We start from the raw sequence: 17,449 nt of genomic DNA, 5'->3' as shown, positions 1-17,449 counted from the left end.
TAATACTCAACCGCTCCATTCCCTCCCTAGAGGAAGCCAGTCACTCGTTCACTGTGTGACCTTCCAGAGAAACTCTATTCACAAATTAGAGAAGTCAAACAGTATTCTCCTGGAGTCAACTCAGACTGGATAGACAGGCAAGAGCTTGTGAATGAGGCCAAAAAAGCTGAGCTCCCATCAGCAGACCTGTAAAGGATTTACTGTTGACTGCAAGGGCACCTGTCATAGAGAACGATCTCACTTAGAACTCTTAAAACGTCTTGTTCACAAAATACACTCATGACCGTTTTTAGGGTGTATCTGAAAAATGAAGGGACTGCTTCTTGTTCTAAAGCAGGTAGCAGATAGACACACAGTGGTGATTTTAATTTGTCCTATCCTCCAATCATGCTTCTTTCCTTTTGGAGACAGATCATCTCAATTACGACCAAAGACTTGAAGAGCACCATAGAAGTAATTTCCATGGCAATACATGTTAACCATTTTCTTATTTTTTTTAACTGGTTTGGGAATAAATTGAATTTAACATGTTAAGTTGAAATGGTAACTTATAAGTTTAATTTTAATTAATTGTAACACAAAGGACCTGCAGATATTTTTACCAGCAAAAAATATATTAATTTTCTTCTAAGAGGGTAATTCAAATAAGCAAAACCACTGATGAAATTTTAAAATTTATTTATAAAGCTTTATTTTGCTTTTAAAAAGTCATTCATTTCATGAAAATAACCAAAACAAAAATGCTATCAAAATTTATTACAGTTTTTTTATAGAGGATCAATAGCCTTAAAAAAAGTTAATGAATACTTTAATGTAAAGCTACAATGTAAAAATAGGAACTTTAGTTCTTGTGACTAAAAAGCAGATAAATAATCTTTTTCAAAGGGAAAAAATACTTGAAGGAAAAAACAATGATATAGCACATACAGGACAGGAAATTTAAATATCAGTTTAGTTCCTCATTGCCAACATGGCATTTACATCCCAGATGAGATTTCGTAATTGATCCATAATTTGCTTCAGCTGTTGATTCTTCTGTTTGAGTTTCTGTGGAAACAAAAGAATTTACCAAAAATGTTTCATGAAATATGAACCGCGAAGTTAGAAGATTAGAATGTCGTAAGTTAGGACTCAAATGATCTAGGCAGAAATTAAACTAAATATTCCTGTAAAGCCAAAGTTCTCAATGCTTCTTTGGCTTCAAATACTCCCTGACAAGCATTTTGTATTCCAATTCAGCTCAGAAGCCTAAGACTCCAGCCCCCAACTCTACTACTGCTCTGCTTCTACCATCAAGGAAAATAAGCTAAACACTGAATTGTTACAACACCGAAGAATCTGGATTTCCTACGGGCAGAACTAAGCAGTCCAAAGCACACACTTGAGCTAGACTCTCGGGGTGTTCAGAAGCTAAGCTGCCTCTCTACTTATAAATGGATGTCGCTGGACAAATTCAGAAAAATGCAGCAGGTAATAAATGAACCTACCTCATAGGAGTTGTTAGGGGGACTAAATTCTTTGATTCACATAAAGTGTTAGAATTGCCTAGCATCTAAATAAGTATTCAGCAATTGTTAATGGTAGACACAGAATATAAACGGGCAATCTAGAGAATAAAGTATAATAAAAATACAAGTTGATGCAATCGGCCTTTCAAAGCTGTGGCAGCCCATGGCATGAGGTGCAATCTACTTCTCATACTGAAAAGGCCAGTGCCTGATGGCATAACCTTCACAGCCAAGATGTGCTGTGAGCCTGGGATGCACCAGCAGGTGCGTCTCCTTCCCCCCTCTCGGGTTCTACTACACTATGGGTCATAAAGCTTTTAAGCATCCTTTCTTCATGTTCTGTGTGGCAAATATCTGCTTAGATAAAAACAGAGAGCTTCTAGTTAGTGTTCACTAGCCAATATAATAATCATCATTAGTATTCAAAGACTTTTAAAAGCATGACATATAGAGATATGTTTTATGTATTTTAAGGATATTATTAACCTCCAGGTAAGCTAGTATATATGCATCTCAAAAATCTTAATTTTCATTTTATTAAAAAGAAAACTAAGATTAAGTTATTTGTAGTCTATGTACAGTTAGATACTGTTATATGAATATCCATGTTTAGCAGCACAACTCTTAATAGCTAAATCTTGTAAGGTCCCTATATGTCCAACAATAGAGTTGGAAAAGACTGGAAATAGGCAGCTAAAAGGAAAAATAGAAAAGCGATTTACCGAGACTAATAATCTTTTACAGTATTAATTAAGTTATTTTGGAACTAGGGATTGAACCCAGTGCTTCTATATTGAGGTACACCCCCAACCCATTCCATTATTATTATAATTATTATTATTATTTTAAGGCAGGATCTTGCTAAGTCACTAAGTTGTCTAGGCTAGGCTCAAACTCATCATCTTCCCGTGTCAGCCTCCCACAGCACTGTGATTAGTCATGCGCCACCACACTCGGCTTAAGGCTCACTTTAACACAGGCTTGAAAACCGAAAACTATTAGTATTTTTAGTTATTCAGCCTCCTTGATCAGCTTTCAGATGAGCCGTCTTCTAAGTGCTGTCATCCTGACCATGCGGTTGACAGTTAAGCAGCTGTGTACATTGTGTGAATAATGACCCCACACTACTGGGACAGGTGAGGACCGACCCAAGCCCATGATGTCTTTCAGCACAGAGACCAGAAACCAACACCTGTGCCATCCAGCGATGGGAGCAGCAGCACAGATGAGTATGGGAGGTTGGCAGTCTCAGTCCCAGCTCTATCCGGGTCTCTAACTTACTGTTTAATCCTAGACAAATAGTTTTCTCGGTTTTCTATTCTATGAATTGCACCTAAGGTCCCTGGTCAGTTGCTCTTCTGTACATTCATACATACATAAGATGACAGTCGGCTACTAAGGCAGGTGGCTGAAAACCAGTGAGTTTGCTCTGGTGAATTCACGGCTGCAAAATGATCCCCAGTTGGCTGTTCTTTACCAGTCTAAAGTCTGGGCCCTTCACCTCTAGCTGTGAAATTCTTCAGCTACCACAATTCCCCTCTCATTTCCAACTTTTCAAGAGGAACATGGAGAAAAACTACTCTGTAAAAATAAAAGGAAAAGAAAGAATGTGAGTTGACTTTTTAAAAACATCCAATTTGAATTAGGACGATCTAATGTATCTTGAAAATGATCACTTCTGAAAGTTTCAGACTTTCAGAATCAAGTAGGAGGAAGACAGCACGCAACTGAATAGACTGCAGCCTGGTAAGGCAGATGGCAGAGGAAAAACATCAGATGCTGTGGCACTCCAAAGAGACACTGCCTCCGATGGAAAAGGCCGGCAGAGAGGAAAAGGATGTTTGGGGCCTAGGAGAACTGGCAATGAGCAGGAGTGGGAGGGGGATGCGCTGGGCTTGGGCGTGCAAGGGTAATGGGGATCCATTCACATTCTTGAAGGGTAAAGCAAACGACTGAAACGCAGTGAAAGGGTAAACTGCTGGGACGGGTTCTCTGCAGGACCCTCCACAGTGACAGACCTGCACCCACGGAAAGCACAAAGGGAGGGCTGACGTTTTAGAGATAGTGGAAAACCACTGAAAGCCCAAGTCCGGTGAATAAGCTCAGTGACTGCATTTTCAGTAAAAATAAAGCAGTGAGTACAAGGAATGAAATTATATTCTTGGGTGGCTAAAGGCAGACTTTATATTCAGCATGAAAACAGGATTTGGACGGCCCCACAATGGTGTCATTACGGGGATAAAGCAGAGCCTACTGATAAGGACTATTCAAGGAAACTGGGAATATAAACTTCAATATACTTGTTTTTTCCTTCTTAAAGCTTCATTAATTCCTAAAAGATAAGAGTATTTTCAAGATAACAATGAAATCTAACCAATAAAACTTTAAGAAAAAAATAGCATATAAGGTACTTGGAGAGTTTTTCTCAAAGATGACACAAAGTTTTAAATTAAAAAATTAGCACACAAGCAAAATATCTAGAGTCAAAACATGTCAGGAGACATTGACAGCAAAGCTGACAGTTACGCTTATTAGTGGTTAAATTGTAAATAAATTTTCATGACATGATATAGGATTTAATATATACAATCTTGCCACTGATTGATTTTAACAGAGGTTGACAGCTGCTATTTTCAAAATCCGTCAGCTGTGCCTAATTTGTTACATTAACAGGTGAATGTGTAAGCAGAGCAGATACAGTACTTACAAAATGTGTTTATGCTAAGTCATACTGTGTAATTTAATATTCATACAAAGGTCATGACACTTGATAAAAAATAATTTCTAAATGCATGGACTTGATTATATTTCAACCCTGTCAATGTTACCCACTACCTCTTTCAATTTCATTTTACCATCAGTGGAATAGCTTTAAGCAAAATAAAACTCATTCTAATTTCCCTAAAGCATAGAGTCTGAAACAAGAATTCACCCTTTTACTTGGATATCAGGGCTTAAGATCTCCAGGATATGTGAAGAAAAAAATGAAAAGTATTTAAATAAACCAACAAGCTACTAACAGTAGGCCATTTTAATCGTGATTTACATCAAAAACTGGCTACAAACTGCCTCAGTTTCATGGCACTATGGTAGGCAGTGTTAACACAAGCATTACCAAACACCAGACAGACTAAAAATACAGTCAACTTGCTCTTCTGTACTGGTTCAAAGATAGAATGATATTTGAAGATGACCAACTGGGGATAAATAAATGGTATCAATTATTTATTTTGTTCATTTAGAATAAAAGACACTGGCATTATAAGACCAGATATTTCTAACTGAATGTGAGAAACATAATCCTATTACAGATTATATAGACCCATGAGGCACCTTGATATAAGCAAAGGTGAATGCATGGAAATTATGGTGTAGTATTTTCGTTTCTGTAGAGACCTATCAGGACACGCCCTGCATGGGCACATGAAGCGGAGGTGCTCTGCTTCCACTAAAGGGTGCTGTGCTCCCCAGGAAGAAAGCTGCATGCTCACCGGAAACCTGGACGAGGCAGACAACACCTGGAGCTGGTTGATGGGAGGTTCTAGCCCCCGGGACAATCCCTGGCACGGAGCAGGCCCCTAAATACTAAATATTCCAAGGAAAAGTAAGATGGAATCAAATTAGAAAAATGGAACGCCTAAGCAACAAAAGCCCTTGGCAGTGATTTCAGAAGTGTGCATCTTGTCCTTAGCAGTCAGGGTTCGGACTTGAGGCCCCCAGAGGCCTGGTGGGGAGTGAAGGCCTTGTTCCCGGCCAGGGGCACCAATACGATGGAGAAGGTTCGAGGGGCGGTCTCAGGTCTTGGGGCAGGGGCCCGCCTCTCGCTCGCTCTTTGGCTTCTGGCCAGGAGAACCATGTTCCCCAACACGCACTACCCGGTTGATGTACCGTGCTGCTCAAGGCCAAGGCAAAGGAGCCGGTGAGCTGAAACCTCTGAAACTGAGAGCCAAACAAACCCTTTGGCATTTATTACAGCTGACAGAAAACTGATGAGATTCTGTGAACTTTAAAGCACTTACTAAGTAAGAATAAAAGCAAGCCTTATTTGCATATTAAGAATGCGTACTGATTAACAACAGCAAAAAGGGAGTCGAAAATTTAAGTTTATGAATACAGATATTTATAAATACTTGACAATCAATCAATGAATCTTTTATTTTTAATAGCATGCCTGTGATTAAATAATTAGATTAGGACATCGGATTCAAAATGAACAGTTTTCATGGAAACTCTCTCAAGTATGTGTGCTAGTAAGGAAAAAATATATATCAATGGATCATGAGCTTCATATTTTAAAAATTTCATTCATTTTATCCTAATTCTAAAAAGAAGATACAGTTTGAAGAAACTGGAGTACAGTAATAAGTAAATAATAAGTAAAATGCAGTAATAGTGTTAACTACCCTGTTCACAGTCAAAATTTATGTTACATTTAATTCATATTAAAAAAATCAAAAACCACTTTGGGTTTAAAAAAATCTACTTTGCTTGCTTTGAGGCAGTTGATTTTATTCTCTTTCCTTTTTTGAGACTGAAATTTAAGTTTCTCTTGTCTTTTACGTCTGTTCACTACCTACTTATCCAGTGCTTTACAAATTGCAGGAATATGAATTTCCAGGAAGAGAGAGAGAGCTCTGAGGCCCTGAGACGAGAACTTCCTTGTGGCACTCAAGAGAAGATACATCCCTCTAAATTCTCTTTAAAAAAAAAAATTCCAGTAAAATATTGTGGTAAAAATATATGCTGTGTCTTTTTCAAGTCCCTAATAAAAGTGACGGGAACATAATCAAGTCATAAACACACGCAGAGAAAAGCAACCAGAAACGAGACATCAGCAGATGCGAAGGATAAATTTTCAGGACAGTGGTCAGTGACTTAGCAGGAAGAGACCACAACCTGGGGCACAGGAGGAAGCCACTGAGCATGTGGCTGGCCGCCACAGACACCTGCATGGAGGGACCGTCTCACAGGCAACAGGGACCACAATGCTGAACACTGGAGGGCCAGTGGGGACAGGAGGAGCTCCACAGACCTCGCAACATGCGCTGGAACTCCTGGCCTACAGGTGGCTGGGTCCCCTCTCCTCTGCCCTGCCCTCCCAGGGAACGGGGTCCACTGCTCTGACACAACCAGAACAGCCGTGGGCCACCAAACCCCATTTATTTTTAAGATCTAAATTAAAACTATTCAATTTTTTCCTCATTCTTGACCAACTTCCAATTCTCAGTCCTTTATTATAATAATAGCTAATTTATTATCACATTTGCTGGAAATATTGATCATAATCTATATTTTATCTTTTAAAAAAGTTACCATATTTTATAAAATCTACCCACCTTTTTCCTTTTTCTTGTGTTCTGAAATAAAGTTTTCCTTTAATTTTCCAATATTTTGTTTTGCAGGACTTATTTTCCACTCTGAGATCCATTTTGACATACGATGTAATATAAAAGCTAGTTTAATTTTCCACCAAATTTTCTATTTTTTTAAAGACTAATTTTCCACACGATCCCCCTGCTATCATATCAAATTCTTATATTCAATGGGAAGGGTGTTTATGGGCTATAATTTTACTAATCTGTCTATACTTGTACCTATATCACATGCTTAATCATCGTTTTTATAAAATCCTTGTAATACATTTTAAATTCCGAATCAAATAATTGTGCTTTCTTATTCTTATTTATCAGAAGTTTGTCTGAAATTTTCATACTTCTAAGAAAAAAATTTAAATACTAAAATACTATTTTATGCCTGTTTTTAATAGGAATACCTCTGTATCTGATCTGTATGAAAAATTTTGGCTATTTATTCCAAATAGTTAAAAAAAAATCTTCCTAGTGGTTTTAAGTGCTTTTTGAATCAGCAATCTGTGCTGAATTCTATCAAATATCTTTCAGCCACCTGAGAACAATTTTTCCCAATGTAACTATGATATTCTGTATTACATCTATAAATTCAATTATCTTCATCTATCTCAGAAAACTCTTTAGCTAAGATGGATTGCTAATACATTGATAAATCCTATTAAAGGGAATTAAAATGTCAGGACGGCGATTTGCATTTCTAAATGACAGTGAGGTTGGTAGTTTTATTCATTATGTTATTTTTGTTAAGTTTTGGCAAACCCGGGCCATGTTTCTACCACGAATGAACTGACAGCTCTCCCAGTTTTAGGTTCATGAGAACTATCGGAGCATAGTCTTCTGAACTTTTCAAAATACTCAGCAATAAATATATTCTAGTCAGGAAGTTTTAGAGGAGGCTGGAGTAAGACAACACTTTGATAGCTCTCTCAATTTCTTGTTCAGGTGTTAAGACATTCACATTTCCTGCGTGCACATTTTTATCATTTGCTGTTCCAAATACGCAGTAAGCTAGAAAGGCAGAATTCTGCCGGGAAGAGAAGTAAATGGGCTGTGACTGCCTGCAAGTTTACTCGTCAAGGAGCTGCTCTATCAGATGAATTCTGTGCTCGGATCTCTCTTCTGAGTCCTCAGACAGAACTCTGCTTACCTTTCAGTTCTCAGCTGAATGATGAATAGTCTGAGTTTGTCAGGAAAAACGTCATATAACTCAAATTATGCTTCTGAGTTCCAATAGCCTCCAGCGTAATTTCTGTCTAGAAACCTGAAGTGTAAGACACAGGCAGCAGTAACTCACTTTATTTACTTCAGCGACTTCTCGTCGCTCATCACTGGCGAAGCGAGGTGGGCCGGCCCGGTCATCGTTCTTGGAGCCATCTTCCTCCACGTATGGAATCAGCTGCTGGGAGTGACGAGCACAAGTGAAAAGTCAAAAGCAGGATCCGAATTTTTCAACAGACTGGAATAGTTTTTATACTTTTGAACAGCTTCAGGCAGTGGCCAGAAACAACAGATTTAGAAGTTTATCACTTCAGTGCTTTTACGTATTACCCTCTGGGTTTCCTCCACAACACTGGTTGTCACATACAGTTAAATAATACCCTTCTCACTCAGTCAACAAATATTTAATCCAGACCCCGGATACGATACTGCAAAACTAAAGTCAGTAATTCCCGTTCCTGAGAGACTCAGAGTCCACTGAACAAGACAGGCTTTCCTTCACCCACACTAGAAGGACAGGAACTCCATGGTTGTGCATTATGAGTCTCGTTAACTTGCCACCTAACTTCACTGCTTGTGCGAATTTCTAAATGTCTTAACTTATGCTAGTTGTGTGGGTTTTTTTGTTTTTTCAGGACAAAATATTTCAGAGAGCAATGGAACTTGTGGGAGAAGAACAATTAAGTACATGTGGTTCGTGATGAAGTTCACTTGTAAAAATGACAGAATCCGGATCACCCAGTCTCCACATCTTATGTCACTGATGCAGGAAGGAGCCAGAGGTGAGTAACTGTCGAGTGAGGAGTCACCTGGCCAAAGTGCTGTATATTCCTGGGACAAACAGAAGCTTAGTCACACCTACATTCACTTTCTTCCTTTCTTCTCTCCTCGTGCAGCTGTCCTTCCTTCTGAAGATGACGGTCTCCATTCAGTCAGTGCTGGCTCCTCTCGGTCCTACTGCTTGTCACCCCTCCCCCTAACCTCTCCCTACGCTCTTCTTCTTTCCCCAAACATGCTCCAGCCTCTTCCTTTGGAGGCACAAAATGTCCCAAATCCTTGATTCCATTCCCCTGTCCACCTACTACTTCTCTCTTATTTTTACCTCTGCTTCTTCAAAGACTGATATCTAAGTGCTGGTCCAACTCCTCTCATCTCCAACCCACAGTGATCCGACCGACCTCATGGCACAGCCGTTTTGCTGAAGCTATCGGAATACACCAATACATCTGTTCAGCAAAATGTGCGGACAATCCTCAACCCTGACTTTCTCCGACTTCTCCACAGCATGACAATGTCAGCAGCATTTCTCATCCTCTTCTCCCGTCTCTGACCATTTCTTTTCAGGCTCTTTTGTCGTCTAACTTTCTCTGCTCACCTCCTCCAAGCTGCACCTGAGAAGGAAGCACCAACCCCACGACACTGTTCTTACAGCAAGTACTAGGAGGCCTAAGCTTCCCAGTACCTTTGGTGGCAATGATCTAAACTGTAAACAGGAAGAGGCACTTGGAAAAATATCATCTACCTAGCTAACTGGACATATTCATGACCCAAGATGAAATTTAGAGAATAAATATTTAAAATAGAGTGATTCCCCAGGCCACAAATCCAATCTAAATTAATGATGGTAGAAAACTTCTATCGGTAAGCACTTTCATGAAAACCGTTTTAAGAGTACTTTACAATGCTATTACTTAAAAAGAAAAAAGAATAATCACTTGTTTAATTAAAAGGAGACACTGATACCCATGCTACAAACAGCCACAGACAGCCCTCTCCTCCAACACCACCAACAAAAAAAATCACTCATAGACTGAAGGTCAAAGTGTACGGAAATTAATGTGAAAATATAGTCATATATAATTTTCATCTTCTCTGGGCAAAAATAAAACCAACAAAATTCAAATGCTGGAAATATTGCCAAAATAGGACAAAAAATAGGGGTCCGGGAAGGACCAATGTCTCGACACTGCCTCCCATCTTATGTTCATTCATCCTCCCTCAGGAAAATTCACCTCGACAGGGATGGGGTCCATCCCTCCGCAGTTTTCATTGCATTTGTCGTAGACCAGTCTCAGCTTCCGGAAAAGGATGGAGAGCTGGCGTAGGTGGTCCTGCAGCTTTGTTAGCCGGTCTTGGTACGTGCCCGTGTGGTACGTGACCCCATTTGGCAGCTTACCGGGCAAAACAAGACAATAAAACATAATGTGGGTCAAGGTTTCTAAAGATAAAGTCAACAGTTTTTAAGCAATGCACAAAAGCAGACTTCACTTCACAATTAATCAAATTCAATCTTAGGAATTTAAGAGCTAAACACAGACAATTTTATAAATACATAAATACATAAAGGATTTTAAGAGTTGCACGTGCCCATTTATTAGCAACCTGTATACTGTTTCACTGCTACAAAATGGCCCTAAAAAACTTTGTAATAAGCCCTCTGATAGTTGAAGTATCTTTTCTCCTTTAATTTATGAAGTATAACTTTTAAAAAGAATGTGTAATTTTAATGTAAGTTGCTGAGGTCAAGCAGGCAGCTAAAATACAGTTTAGATAAAAGTGAAGCTCAGGATTTTTCAGGAGAAAAGGAATAGTACACTGTTGCAAAAATATTCCCCGAATACCTTAAGTATGATAATTAAGATGCTCAGCACTTTCCAATGCCTCAAAGAAATGTGCTAAAACACCAAAGGCTGAACTAGTCAACTATTTCAGATGGGAGATGGCACCGAGGGTTTACTCAAACATACACTATAGGATTTCTCCTCATGAATTCTCAATTCATGAATTTTTCCAAGCACTAGCTAACGATTCAGAGTTTAAATGTATCCTGGCTTTCTTGTTTGGGTGATAATAAAGAAACATCTTGTATAAGAAATACTTTGAATATTATGTCATTTAATAAATCATAATATAAGTTTCATACCTTGCCCTTGTTTCCTACTTAGTAAAGACTGGAACTTATATCACTGTATTTAGTATAATGCACACACACAGATAATTAAAATACAGTCTGACTTATTTTATGCACAAATTTAATTAAGAACACATCATGTAAAAGAACTTTTGATAAATCCTGCGATAAAGGAAAACATAATGCTCTGAAATGCAAAGAATCACCCTCTCCAAATGTGCCAACTTAGTAAGTTTGCATGTTTGTTTTTAATATCACTTCTCAAAGAAAGGAATAATTAACTGATTCAACAATTACTGTACACCTTTAATGTGTCACGCCCTGTTTTAAAATCTGGGATATCAGTGACATAAGAGAGCCGAGGTTCCCATATTCCATAGCACACATGGTTACGGCACTCAAGACCCCTTGAGGAGTGGAATTCTACTGGATGGAGTGCTTGCCTAGCAGGGTAGAGCCCTTGTGTTGCTGGGTCTGATGCCCAGCAATGCTGGGGGCAGGGGGCCAACTCTTGATAAACACTATTAAGCTGAATAGCTCATTAATAACCATCTCACTCATGTCTACGAATGAAAAACCGTAAATACTTCATACCCCGAGTCACTAAAAAGGCATTCAACTAAATTCAACATCCATTCTTTAAAGTAAGCATGAAACATACTAAAAATTCCCCAATGTGAGAAAACACGTTCATCTCAGCTGTAGTTAGCACGGACTAACATGGAAGCAGCAGCAGCAGCCCAGTAAGTTCTGAGATCAAAAGGACTTCTCCCGAGACCACTACCACTGCTAGTGAACACGATTCTAGAAATACAGATCAATGCAATTAGGGAAGAAAGGCTGAGGGGTGTAAGAAAAGGTTGCAACCCTAACAAGGAAGCAGTGTAATAATCACTACTTACAAACAATATGACAGAGTGCTGCTGAAGATGAAAGAATTCAATAAAGAGGTGAGCACAAAGTCAACAGAAAGCACTAGCTCTGCTTTTACTTACAAAAACTAACAGAAACAAAATGTCATTTACAACAATGAAAAGATAAAATATCTAGGGATAAACTTGAAAAATCTCAAGACAAAAATGAAAACTTGACACCAGGTGTGGTAGCTCCTGGCTCAAGCCTGGTAATCCCAGCACTCAGGAGACTGAGGCAGCAGGGCTACCTGGAGTTCAAGGCCAGCCTGGACTACATAGTGAGATCCTGTCTCAAAAAACCGAAACCGGGCCAGAGATTTAGCTCAGTGGATCCACCGCCTGGCTCGAAAGCAAAAGGACCCGAGTTCGATCCCTGGTACCAAAAAGACCTGAAACCAAAACCAAACTAAAGCAAACCAAACCAAAAAAAAAAAAAAAGAGGAAACTTACAATACTTCTTAGGGAAATAAAAAAGGATATTCCATGTTCTCGGTAAGACAATATATTAAATCTTTCTAGCTTGAAGATTTTTATTAGAACTAAAGCTGATTTTAAAATACATTAGCCTGTACAAATGTAGAAGTAAAGGACCAGAAGAGCCAGGGGACTTCTGAAAGATAAGTGTAAACATATTATTGAGCCTCCAAACATAAGAGCAATTTGGGCGCTGACACAGAAGACAGGCAGCTCTGCAGAGGAGAACACAAGTGTGTCCAACCAGTGTGGCCCCACAAGGTCATTGACTTTTCGCACTGTGTGATTCAGTGACGTTTCCCACGACTCAGCTGTCCAGGGCGCAGGCCTGCACTGCATCCGCAACGAGGGGCTCCGTGCAGGACGCGGAGCAGCACTCACGCCTCTTCCTGGGCCACCGCCTGTCAGTTTACGCTGCCCTTTTCTAAGGTTTTCATAAAAATTGTTCTAAAAAGGAAGTTGTGTTACTTGCGCCCATCACTTACACATTTTATACGCAGCCCGAGACCATTCTTCTTGACGCAGTGCGGCCCGGGCCAGCCAAGGGGCTGAGCAAGGGCGGAAGTGGACAGGGCTGGGGGGGGAGGCGGGGGCGGGAATCTGGGTTGGCACAGGATGGGCTCAAGAGGCCCCCAGATGAGGAAAGCTCACTTCCGGTGTATCTGGGCGAGTCACGGGGACTCAGCAGTAGGGACCACACCTGATCCCGGATGCCAGGAGGTGAGGGTTTTCCTCTGCCACGCCCTGTGCCGTGTTTCCTCCTTGGAGCCAGCTGAGCACAGATGAACCTCTGAATCCTGAGCCAAAATCAACCCTTCTTCCTTTTCAGCCGTTTATGCAGGTACTTGGTCATGACAATGAAAAGCTGACTAATACAACACCCCCAAACAGACTCGTCTGCATAAAGTAGCATCCGATTCAGTAACGAGAGAAAATGAATTTATGTAAGCAACCTTTTGGAAAAAGTAAGGCTAAGGACATACCTCACACGTGAAAGCCACGGAATTCTTCTAATTTTTAAGTGGGAAGACCTTCCTTACTTGACATAGAATCTAAAAGCTCTAAAGACTAATACACTCAACTATCGGTTTGATTAAAGTATACACAGTAAAAACTGCCATAAGTAGAGCCACCCCTACTCCACTTCCGGCGCATACGCGCGCGCGCGCACACACACACACACACAAACCCACATAAAACAAAACAAAAAAGACTAGAAAAAAAAAATCATACTTGTGAGTTATATTATAGACAGGAAGTTTAGAGGAACAGGTTAAAAAGACAAAAAAGAAAAATGTGCAAAAAAATGAACAAATATCTAGCAAAAGACATATAAATGATTCACAAATTCATGAAGATGTGCTCAAACTCAATCAAATTAGAAGAAATGTAGAGCAGAATTTCTACTTATCAAGTGATCAAAGATCCAAAAATAGGAATATAATCTACAGCATTGGTCTCAGGATTTGGTACCATAATCTGCTACAACCCAGTGGAGGGCAAATCATCAGAATTTATCTACTTATACAGGAACATAGCTATTTAAAAACCTATTCTACAGGTACACACACACACACACGTGTGCAAGAGATTACTTGGTGCAGCATGACAGCGGGAAATTAAAACAGCATAAATTCTTTCACTGGAGAACTGGTTTAATAAACTACAGTACTGCCATGCAGTGGAATACTACACACTATACAAAGGTAAAGAATTTTCTGTGTGAATATGAATAAGCTCCCAAAGATATCAAATGAAAAAAAGCAAAGTACAACATGATATGTATAATACACTACAACATGTGCAACAGGGGAAATCAAAAAATATACATATACCTTTGCTTAAATATGCATAAAATGTATGGAAGGATACACCAAAATAGTGGTAAGAACCCTTAATAACCATCCTTTTTCTCCTGCAGAGAAAATATCCTTTTTTCTCCTGCAGAGAAAATTAAGTACCTAGTGCACAGGAATGCGAGGGAGAATGTTCACAGTAAGGTCCTGTTTTACTCCTGAATTCTGAATGTATTACATATTCTGTAAATAAAAGGTTTAATGGATAATAAATAGAACCAAAGCAATGATATTTTTCACAAGGAATCTTAAGTAGTGCAGTTTTTTGCAGGGATCTTAATGTGGGACTTAAGTAAATTTGGGGAGACATTCTTTAACTCCCTCAAAAATTTTCAAAATATGCTTATGTATTTTTACCAGAAACAAGTCCATACTTTTCATCAGACTCCCAAGCAGCTAAAGGACACCTAATGCATAAATAATCACTTCCTTAAATCACATGTTTAAAAATCTTAGCAGTTTATATTCATGTTATTTTACCTTTATGGGTTAATAACAGAGAGGATGATCTTCAGTCTGAATACTTCTTAAAATGTACAGTAGTCCCTCCTTCTCAGAGAGGGATACATTCCAAAGCCCCAGAGAAGGCCTCAAACCCTGGACAGCACCAAGCCTTAATTTACTACACTTTTTCTTATACTCCAGACTTATGACACATTTAATTTACAACATAGGCATAGTAAAAGATTAACAATGACTAAGAAAAATAGAACACTTATAATAGAATACTTTAATAAAAGGTAAATGTGGTCTCCACCCAAATATCCATTTGGACCGTGGTTGACCATGAGTAACTGAAACTGAACAAGGGGACTGTGCATGAGCATTAACAGCAACAGTGTATGTTGCTAAGTTTATCACGTTCACATTACCTCTTTCTCAAGCTTCTGGGAAAAGAAGGGAAACTGTTGCTGCCTTTTCAGTCAACTACAATGTGCACTGAAGGTCTTAGATGAACCAGACCACAGAATCCACGAAACAAAAGGCACACAAATAACCATCATGTCCCTTACAAATTAGCTTTAAATACAAGTCCACATGGAATCTAGTTATTGATACTTTTCTGAAAGTTTAGTTTACGCATTCATTTCTTTTAATAATACATACATCATTTGTGTAGCAGTCTTTTCTAACATATATTGTTTAACAGATTGATGTCCACATCCTGCAGTATTAAGAGAAGAAAGCATTAAAAGTGGGCCAGTCGAATGGTGTTGGAATAATTAGATACCCAACTGCACAATGAATTAGATCTATCAAAACCCCCCACCAATTATGTAACTTAACATGGCTTATAAACCTAAATGTGAAAACTAAAAGTACTAGACTTCTAGAAGAAAATATAAGAGAAAATTTTTGTCACCCTGGGTTCTGCAAAAGTTTCTTAGGTGTGACACCAAAAGACAGACAACAATCAAATCGATTTCCATCAAAATAAAAAATGAGGGGGCCATGATGGCACACACACCTATAACCCTAGCACTCTGGGAGGCTGAGGCAGGAGGATTACAAGTTCCAGCACAGCTTGGGCAATTTAGTGACTCAATTGAGACCTTGTCCCCCCCCAAAAAAATTTAAAAAGAGCTAGGGATGTATCTCACTGTGAAGGTCCTGGGTTTAATCCCAGTAGGAAGAAAGATGGGAGGGAGGAAAGAAGGGGAAACAAAGAAAACATTTTAAAAGTCTGTTCCTTAAAAGACAATGTAAAAAATAAAAAGCAAGCCACAAACTGCAAAGTAAAAACATACACTCATAAGTGTCGATGAGGATAAGCTGACACGAGAATCCTTAAACATTGCTGATGGAAATAAAAACTGCTCAGCCACTTTGGAAAAATTTCTTAAAATTTTAAAGATACACAATCCAGCAACTATACTTCTAAACGCATGTTCAAACACAAATTTGTAAGCAAACATTCACAGCAGTAATAATGGCCCAAAGACGAAACAACCCAAATGTGCATGGACAGACAGACAGACCGTGGGTCAGTAACACAACTGAACAGTGCTTAGCAAGCAAAAGGAAGGACTGTGGATCAAGGTGAAGGAACCGAGACCTCCCGTAAAATTGTGCTGTATTCGGATGAAATTTAAGATAACGCAGATTAACCTATGACGCCGGCAAGCAGCAGGCTTAGGGATGGGGCACCGGAGGGGGGCTGATGCCCCAGGGCACGCAGTAACTTTCTGGGGCAGTGGACAAGTTTACCATAGCTACTGTGGCGACAGTTTCGCAAGTGAATTTACATAGGACAAAACCTGGGATGGCCGTAGTTTATTGTATATTAGTTCTGCCAAGGAAAGAGGGGGACTTTTATTTTTTCAATTTGTTAGCAGAATGTGAATTCTTCAGTTTCTTGGGTCTGGATCCTCTCAGGAGAAATTTTACTGGAAAAAACCCTTTAAAATAATTGAAAGAGGGAAGTGGCGTGGCGCCCACTAGCCTCCTGAAAGTTAGTTTCCATAGTAACCAGAGGACGCGGTGAAGCTGGAAAACGCGGCTGGTTCAACCCTGCAGGAATCCGGTCTGCACCCCGGGTCCCGGGGCCCCGGCACAGCCTCGGGGACCCTTGCAGGGTGGGGTAGGGGGCCGCCCACCTGCATGTTCCGGAGGAGCTGGAAGATCTCCATGGTGCGGTACACGATGTCCTGCACCGTCTCCTGCCCGATGCGACAGAGCGAGGCCGTGTTGACCTCGCGGGCCGCCTGCTGAGCCTGCGGCCCGGAGAAGGGCCCGGGGGCCATGCCCGACGCCGCCAGCGGAGGGGTGGACATGGCGCGGCTGCAGCCCGGGCGGCTGGGGCCGAGGGCGCGCCCGGGAGACGGGTAGGCGCGGAGCGGGGCCGCTGCTGAGCCGGACTGCGACAGATCAGAGGCCGCCGCTTTCCAAACCACGGGCAGCACTTCCGCCCGCCGTGACGTGACACGTCACAAAACGTCACGCATTGCGCCCAATCAGGGGATCTGGGAACCCGACTCCGCGGGAAACGGGGTAGGATTGGACCAGACAAACGGGTGGGGCGGGACGGACGGGTAAACAGCCAATCACTTGTAGCGCTGTGGTCAGAGGGGGCGGTACCAGTGGAGGGTGAAGTGGGCCGTCCCAGAATTGTCGCCCAGCTTCTCAGGCCTAAGGTACAGTTCCGGATGGACCTCTCGTTCCGTGTTGAGCTCCTTGCTGACCGTTTTGTCAGAACAAA

General features: G+C 40.4%; 1 protein-coding gene across 3 annotated transcripts; it reads right to left on the bottom strand.

Moving 5' to 3' along the window:
* Window positions 1–661: 661 nt before the first annotated feature.
* Window positions 662–17,167, bottom strand: Med30 (mediator complex subunit 30). 3 transcript variants are annotated; one of them, XM_021262719.2, is made up of 4 exons: window positions 16,848–17,164; window positions 10,108–10,266; window positions 8,172–8,273; window positions 662–1,047 (listed from the first exon to the last, which is right to left on the bottom strand). In XM_021262719.2, the coding sequence occupies exons 1-4, from the start codon at window positions 17,022–17,024 to the stop codon at window positions 952–954; spliced, it is 534 nt and encodes a 177-aa protein (XP_021118378.1). In that variant the 5' UTR covers window positions 17,025–17,164; the 3' UTR covers window positions 662–951. The 3 variants fall into 3 exon arrangements, with proteins under 3 accessions (XP_021118378.1, XP_004850258.1, XP_021118379.1); XM_004850201.4 differs by having other exon boundaries at window positions 8,172–8,276; window positions 16,848–17,161; XM_021262720.2 differs by lacking the exon at window positions 8,172–8,273 and having other exon boundaries at window positions 16,848–17,167.
* Between the last annotated feature and the right edge of the window lie 282 nt (window positions 17,168–17,449).

Source organism: Heterocephalus glaber, unplaced genomic scaffold, assembly GCF_053883595.1.
Source record: "Heterocephalus glaber isolate CG9 unplaced genomic scaffold, H.glaber_assembly_v1.0 deba00001555, whole genome shotgun sequence".
In the NCBI taxonomy this organism is placed as follows: Eukaryota; Metazoa; Chordata; class Mammalia; order Rodentia; family Bathyergidae; genus Heterocephalus; species Heterocephalus glaber.
Note: the sequence above shows the minus strand (reverse complement) of the source record. Positions and strands in the feature narration are given on the sequence as shown.

What these genes read in the sequence shown, in the direction of transcription:
- Med30 (XM_004850201.4), bottom strand. Translation starts at nt 17,024, where the DNA reads ATGTCCACCCCTCCGCTGGCGGCGTCGGGCATGGCCCCCGGGCCCTTC. An exon ending in AGCTCCTCCGGAACATGCAG is followed by an intron (nt 10,267 to 16,847) that starts GTGGGCGGCCCC and finishes TTGCCCGGTAAG; the next exon opens with CTGCCAAATGGGGTCACGTA. An exon ending in AAGTCGCTGAAGTAAATAAA is followed by an intron (nt 1,048 to 8,171) that starts GTGAGTTACTGC and finishes TTGTTTCCACAG; the next exon opens with AAACTCAAACAGAAGAATCA.